Consider the following 8,211-nt stretch of genomic DNA (forward strand, 5'->3'; position numbering starts at 1 on the left):
ATGTCCATAGCTGTGGTTTCTGGGTTATGTCATCTTGTGTATTAATGGTCGGTTGTTATTTGCTATTTTTGGTTCTGTGTTCAAAGGACTCCCTTTAGTATCTGTTTTAAGGCTGGTCTGGATTTAACAAATTCCCTTAGTTTCTGCTTATCTGGACATCACTGTTGAGCATTTTTCATGTAGTTATTTGTCATCCATATATCTTCTTTTATGAATTGCTTATTCAAATATTTTGCCCATTAAAGTTTTTGTTTTGTTTTGTTACTGTTCACTTGCAAGAGTTGTTCACATATTCTGGATAGAAATCCTGTATCAGATATGTGATTTGCGAATATTTTCTTAGACTGTACTTGCCTTTAACCCTTTCAATAGTATATTTTGAGGACCAGAATTTCTTAATATTATGAAATTCAATTTATCCTTTTTTATTTTGTGGATCATCCTAATGGTGTATCTTAGAAATCTTTGCCTAATCGAAATCATAAAGATTGTATCCTATGTTTTTTTTTTTTTTAAGAAGTTTTACATTTAGGTCTGTGATCCATTTTGAGTTAACTTTTGTATCTAGTGTGAGGTATGGCTCAAAATTATTTTGCATATAAATATCCAATTGTTCCAGCATCATTTTTTGAAAGGAGTTTTACTCTTCTTTGAATTTCCTTTGCATGTTCATTGAAAATTATTTGAGCATATATTTGTGAGTTTATTTCTAGAGTCTCTGTTCTTTTCTATTTATTGATATGTCTGTCCTTTTGCCATTATTGTCCTATCTCTATTACTGTAGCTTTATAGATCTCAAAATCAGGTATTACTAGTTCTCCAATTTTGTTCCTCTTTTTCATAATTATTTGTACTATTCTAGTTCCTTTGCCTTTCTATAGAGATTTAAAAAAAAATTTTGTGGTAAAAATATACATAACAAAACATGTGCTAATTCAGTAATTTTTAACATGTGTCATTGATTATGTTCGTTATGTTGTGCAACATTTACCACTATATTTTTCCAAATCATCCACCACCACTAACACAAACTTTGTGCCCCTAAGCAATCACTCCACCTTTCGCCTAATAATGGTTACTATACATATGCCTGGGAGCTCTGGTAGCATAGTGGCTAAAGCACTTGACTGCTAACCAGAAGGCTGGCGGTTCAAACCCACCAGCCACTCCTCGGAAGGAAGGTTGGGCAATCCTACTTCCGTAGTGATACTGCCTCGGAAACCCAAGGAGGGGTTGCTATGAGTCGGGGCCGACTCGACGGCACATAACAACAACAACAACATACATATGCCTATGTCATATAAGTGGGCTCATACAATATATGTCCTTTTGTGACTAATTTATTTCACTCAGCATGTTTTAAAGTTCATCCATGTTGCAGCATGCCTCTGGACTTCATTTCTCTTCATGGCTGAGTAATATATGACAGCATTTTTGGAAACAATAAAGCTGTGAACAAATATTCACTGTTATCTTGACTTGGTTATCTCCTGTCAGAGCTCCATTTGTAGACTCTCCTGCTGCATGGGTCAGATCCTTGTCTCTTCTGCTTCTATATCCTTCTTATCCTAGATTCTCTCATTTCCCTTAACTTTTCTAACTTCCTCCCCTTCTCTCGTTCATCTCAAGCAAGATGTGTTCTATGATTCCCCAGTGGCAAATAAGAGGTTACTTCCTTTCAGAGGAAATAATTTAATCAATGCGCTCCAGACAGGTTTGCTAAACTATTTATACTTGTTTTCCTTTAGTTAAAAATTATAAAAATTCATGCTTATTGAAATAAGTAGAGAGATTAAAAAAATGTTAATGATCTCTCTCACCAGATAACCAATGTGAAGGCTGAGATATAGCTTTCTACCTTTTTTTTTCTATTCTGTGCAAATATATAGAAACTAACATATATATACCTTCTGTTTTTACAAATGAAAATGATATCTATAGGATCTTACACATTACTCTGCATGCCAACTTTTTAAAATCTAATAATGTGTCATTAGTTTATTTTTAGGTCAGTACATATGTGCCAAATTAATTTTTCTTGAATGCTGTTGTTGTTATTATGTGCCATTGAGTCGGACACGACTCATAGTGACCCCTCCTTGGGTTTCCGAGGAGGTATCACTATGGAAGTAGATTGCCCAACCTTCCTTCTGAGGAGTAGCTGGTGGGTTTGAACCGCCAGCCTTCTGGTTAGCAGTCAAGTGCCTTAGGCACTACGCTACCACAGCTCCTTTTTCTTGAATAGCAGCATAAAATATATATTGTAGATATATTATTGTCTTATTGATGAACATTCACTTTGTTTCCATATGTTTTGCTATTACAACAATTCTGTAATAAACATTCATGAAAATAAACCCTTACACTAGTTCTTTAGTTTCTGTAGGATAATTGCTGTAAAGAAGGGTTGCTGAGTCAAGGATATGGTACATTTAAAATTTATCAAAGACAGTTTGGTTTCTAAAGAGGATAGTCATTTGCTTCCACCAGCAGTGTGTAAGAATGCTAGTTTCCCTCCTCATTCTCTTAACTCTCTTAGGTATTTAAATTAAGATGATTTTTACCTGTCCTTTTGAAACTATGTAAATAATAGCTACCATTGCGCCCTCCTTGTGTGACAGGCACCAACACTTTTTCCCTCATGTATTATCTCAGTTAATCTTTTTAAAACAGCTACACAGTAGCTGTTAAGTCAATGCTTGTTAGATAGAAAGCGGCCATTGCCATTTTAGTGAAAATGAACCAGCGCAGAGAATGTTACTGGTTTTTACCTTTGGATCTTGATACCTAGTGGCTGGTACTGCTAAACCCATTGCCATAAGTTGATTCTGCCTTGAAGCGACCCAGTAGAATAGGGTTGTACTGCCCTGTAGGGTTTCCAAGGGAGTGATCTTTACAGGAGAAGACTGACACATCTTCATCCCTAGGAGTGACTGGTGGGTTCTAACCACCTTTTAGTTAACAACTAAGCACTTAACCACTGTGCCACCAGGACTCCTTTAAAACCAAAAACCAAACCCATTGCCATTGAGTCAATTCTGACTCATAGAGACCCCCATAGAGTTTTCAAGGCTATAAACCTTTATGGAAGTAGATTGCCTCTTCTCTTTCTCCTGCAGAGCAGCTGATGAGTTTGAACCACTAACCTTATTAGTAGTTAAATGCCTTATCTACTGTGCCACAAAAGTTCCTTTTAAAGTTCTTCAGAGCAGGCGAAATCAAGTCACATTTAGGGAATTCCCTTCTAGACTTGAATGAGAAGTGTGTTTGGTAGGAAATAAATAATCACCACCTATATTAAATAATTTGAACAAGGTTTAATTTAAGGCGGTGATTAACAACAGTAGTGACTGTATGATTGGAGACCATTGACAGAAACACACCTGGAATGCTGAGACATTGTATTTGAAGAGAGCTATTATACTGTAATCACTTCTTTGATGACATGATCGTCACCTGAAACTCTATTTTTTTTTCCTTCTTCACAATGTTAGTTTCTCTCTTTCATTTTCTTACCTAGTGATTTCTGTTTCTTTCCCCTTCTTAGTTGATCATTTCTATACCTATCTTCTTTCTTCTGTAAAATGCCTGAGAGGTTGAAAATCAAGGAAAGAAGCACATTGTATAGGAAATCCATTGGGATGATCCCTCAGATGAGTTACATTAGCCACAAAGAAAAATAATGGCTTTAAAAGCAGACATTGTTAATTGGAGAAAGGTTTCAATCCTGCTAAATTAAATGGACTGATGATGAAAGGCTTTAGACTATAAATTATTTCAGAGCTAGGAGTTGTACTATGTTTTTACAGTGTTCATGCCTTTCAGTATATTTCTAAAAGTACTGGGAAAAGCCCAAAGATTTTCTGATTAAATTAACACAAAAGGAATGGGGCTCCCAAGGATGGTGCTTAAAAGTATCATGACTAGGGTCAGACCCTTCTCTTCTTCCTAGATTCTTGGCAGACAGAACTGCTGAACTGGAGCGAGTGAATAGAGTCAACCAGTGCTTACAGGAGGACTGGGAAAGGAGTGCTGAGATGAAGAGGCAGAGGGACCTGGAGGAGAAGGCTTTTGAGAGGTAATGCCTGATTGGAGCCAGAAGTTCTGTTTGCAAAGTAAATCTCCTCTGCTCCTTGTTTACTTCCTTCTAATCCTGGGATGGGAGATAGATTTCATTCCACTTGTCAACTCCAGTTGGTTAGTTGTGGCTGCTTAGATAACTTTATGGAGTAACCAAGATGGGGTTCAGTTGGAAATACTGCTGTGATTGATTAGAAATGTCTGTTGTGGATGTGGGATTGGAGAGTGCTGTGTTGTATGCTTTATATTTGCTAACCCTGTTCTAATCTTTGTGTATGCTCAGAGTAGCTTTATTTTCTTTTTGGGCAGAGGGTGAGTGGGAGTGTGGAGGGTAGGGAGGTGGGAGGGTGGGGACATTGGGGATTCTTTTTGGAAATAGATAGCTGGAAGTAGGGAGGGTGAGTTTCTCATCTGAACACTTCCAAGGCTTACAGAATGGTCATTTAAGAACCAAGTCAAGGAGTTGTAAGATTGAAAACTGGAAAATGAGCTGCCCATTATAGAACCAGCCATGAGCATCTTTCTGAAATTTATTATTACATCCCTGCTCCCTCTTCCTAACTATATTTACAATTTAGAGTCAGGAAATCTGGGTTTTAGTACTAACTCTAATAATTAATACTACCTTTGGAGAGGCAAAGGAACCGTGATGGTGCACTGGTTAAATGCTTGGCCACTAACTGAAAGGCTGGAAGTTTGAACCCATGAGCTACTCTGCAGGAGAAAGATATGGCAATCTGCTTTTATAATGATTATAGCCTTGGAAACCCTATGGAGGCAGTTCTACTCTGTCCCAAGGGTTTCTGTGATTCTGAATCGACTCCACGACAATGAGTTGGAGAGGTAGCCAATATTTTTGTCTTTCTTTTTTATTTGTAAATGGAGATAGTAAATAATTACCTGACAAACTAACATAGGGATTTTAGGGATAAAGTAAAGAGATGAGAAAGTATACACTTTGAAAAAATTAAAATAACTACAAATATAAGACATGATATAGAGTGCTAAATAATTAATGAAACAAGGCAAGTCTTATACAGTGAACTCTTGTTAAAACCTGAATATGCTGAATATTTTATGTTACCAGTTATCAACTAATTTTTTTATCATGGATAAAATTTACAATAATGGATCTTGATCCTAACTTTACTTTTCCTTTTTGATTTTCTTTTAAGGCATTTCTTATCTGTCTTTCAAAGTGTAGAGACATATTTTGTGACAATGAATGAAGATGTGGAAAATAGGTTTTAAAGAAAAGTGAGTTGTTTGACCCAGCAAAGAGGAAGGGCAAGACAGAGTTGGAAGTTCCAAGCCATTTTCTCAGTGTTGTAGGAAAGTGACTAAAAGGCAGTGAAATTAACACCAGGAGATTTTAGTTTGGTTTAGGAAGAATGGTTGGCCACTATGGTTAGAAAGGATGGAGCGGACACAGGAAGTGATCTTGAGTGGCAGGCTAACAAGGCTGCTCCAGGGACATGGTGGATCAGACCTTTAACCTGAGGACCAAGAGCAAGTTGCTGGGCAGGGCTTAAGCAGGCAGCAGGTAGGAAGAAGGAATTGGTTGGTGTTAAAAGAAAACAAAATGAGCAAAAATAATGCTGACATGTATGTAGTTGGCACATGATACTCCCTCCCATTACCAAGGAAGCCAGGTAGGTCTTCCACTGCCTACTTTCAAGATTGTTTGTTCATTTCTCTTTTAAGGCTGCCCTTGAATTCATTTTCTCAAAATTCTACCCATGAATAAATTTTGATGGGATAGTGAGCATACCAGGGATGGTCCTGCATAATACAGCAAAATTGTTGAAGTGGAAAATTAGTCACTGCTTTTGCATCATCTCTGCTGTGAAATGCTTTTGTTCTCCTCTTCTGTCTCTATTTGTTCTGGTTACCTAGTGCCGCTCTGACAGAAATATACCACAAATGGGATGGCCTTAACAAACAGGAGTTTTTTCTCTTACAGTTTGGAAACTTTAAGTCCATGTTCAAAGTGCCAGGCTCTAGGGGCTGGGTGAGAGCCCCTCAACTTTAGGGTTCAGCTCTGCCTCCTGCTCCTGGCCCACTGGAGCTAGAGGCATCTCTTTACTCAGACAACTGCTAGCTGCTGAGACTGACAAACCCAAGGTTGACAAGTAAAAAGGCACAGTCTTGATATTACCAAATCACGTGGCAGTCCATTAATTCAAGTGCATTGTAAGACTCAAGGTGAGCAGAGCATGGCAGGCTGCTGAACAATGACACGGCTACATGCAGTGTTCAAGGTGCCATGAGCTAGAGACCATTTCCCAAGGCTTCTGCTTATATACAGGAAGCAGACCACATTCCCTATGAAAGCTGCTCAGCTGCTCACAGTGGATTCCACCATGGAGTTGATAACCAGTCTCATCATGGGGAATAACTACCACCAGCTGCCCAGCCACTCAACCAGGCCCAGCCAAGTTGACACACAAACTGAACCACCACACCATTCCAACTCACCCTTACTGCCTTTAACTTTCTAGAAGCCCCGGCTTCTTGAATTTTTATGGTACTCAAAAAACTAAAAACTCATTGCTGTCGTGTTGGATCCAACTCATAGCAACCCCTCCTTGGGTTTCCGAGGCAGTATCACTGCAGAAGTAGATTGCCTGATCTTCCTTCTGAAGAGTGGCTGGTGGGTTTGAACCACCATCCCTCTGGTTAGCAGTCAAGTGCCTTAGGCACTACACCACCAGAGCTCCCTTCTCTGGTGTTAACTGTTAAACAGCAGCTTACTCTCAACCACCCTGTCAGAGCGGAGCAGCAAACACAGAGGCTTTGGAGCCACTGTTCACTGACTCTGTGACCTTGGGCAAATTTTCTGTTTTTTTGTAAGTTTGGGTCAGTGTGACTGGGAAGGTGGGCTGGAGTCAGATTGTTGGGAAGGGTCCTTTATTTACTGAAGACTGGGATCAGAGCAGAAGTTTGCAAGCAAGGGATGCCAGGCTGAGGTGAGTCGCAGGTAGTAGCATGGAGGAGGAGAGACTACAAGTGATTAACCCCAGGTAGATTTTAAGCTCCTCAAAGGCAGAGACCAGATCTTACTTTTCTTTCATATTCTGCCCACTGCACTGGCTTCAGTGCTCATCCCCCAGCAAGGACTCAGGGAGCACCTTCTGATGAATGCTTTCCGTTTCTTCTCCCTAGGGCTTCAGACAAGCTGTTCCTTCTGGACCAATGCAAGAAATATCGGCGCTGCAAGCAGTGCCAGAGGTGCACCTCCAACGTGGGCCAGAGCAACCTGTGGCCCCCGAACAAGCACCTATATGGCTCCCGGTTGCTTGTGTAAAATTCAAAGTTTGGACCTGTTTCCTGGGGAAGATCTTTAGCTTTCAGATATTTGAGATGATTGTGAAACAGCGTATCTATAGCTCACAGGGACAAAAAATGATTATGTAGATTTGGAACTTTCAGGAGTAGGTTGTGTTTTAACTCCTTATTGAATTCATGTAGACAGGTTATCCCCTCCTGCTTTCCTCCCACCCCCTACTCATTCTCAGATGGCAGTGAAGGTGCCTGAATAGTATTGAGGACTGGAACCCGCTGCCATAGGAGCTGGGAATGGGACCCAACTTCATTCTGGCCCCTAGCTTCTAGGTTCGCAGGCTGAGGTATTCCTGGCCTAGCCTTGCCACTCCCTCTATGACTTTGTCTAAGAAACCTTATCTTTTTTTTCACCTATAATAAATATTGTCTAAATAAATATTTTCTAAGTACCTGACTATGCATGACAATTCATAATGATAAGTTTTACCACTCTTCCCCAACCTCAGACTTTTCTGAAGGCAGTATGTGTGACATCACATAGTTCGTTAGGTGCTGTCTAGTTGGTTTCAACTCAAAGTGACCCTGTGTACAACTGAATGAAACACTGTCTGGTCCTGCACCATCCTCACAGTCATTGCTATGCTTGAGCCATTGTATTATCCATCTTGTTGAGGGTCTTTTCCTTTTTTTTTTTGCTGACCTTCCATTTTACTAAGCATGATAGCTTTCTCCAGGGATTGATCTCTTCTGAGAACATGACCAAAGAATGAGAGACGAAGTCTGGCCATTCTCACCTCTAAAGAGCATTCTGGCTATACTTCCTCCAAGACAGATTTGTTTATTCTT

General features: G+C 39.7%; 1 protein-coding gene across 1 annotated transcript in view; it reads left to right on the forward strand.

The window, feature by feature from the left end:
• The window catches only part of CCDC81 (coiled-coil domain containing 81), a 68,237-nt gene extending 60,850 nt beyond the window's left edge, over positions 1–7,387 (forward strand). Inside the window, exons 14-15 of the mRNA XM_007946288.1 lie at positions 3,953–4,078; positions 7,246–7,387. Coding sequence (XP_007944479.1) covers positions 3,953–4,078; positions 7,246–7,387 — 268 coding nt within the window. The remainder of the gene's footprint in view (positions 1–3,952; positions 4,079–7,245) is intronic.
• Positions 7,388–8,211: the final 824 nt, after the last annotated feature.

The sequence above is a fragment of the Orycteropus afer genome, unplaced genomic scaffold (assembly GCF_000298275.1).
Source record: "Orycteropus afer afer isolate SDZICR_OR568_19922 unplaced genomic scaffold, OryAfe1.0 scaffold00154, whole genome shotgun sequence".
NCBI classification, from domain to species: domain Eukaryota; kingdom Metazoa; phylum Chordata; class Mammalia; order Tubulidentata; family Orycteropodidae; genus Orycteropus; species Orycteropus afer.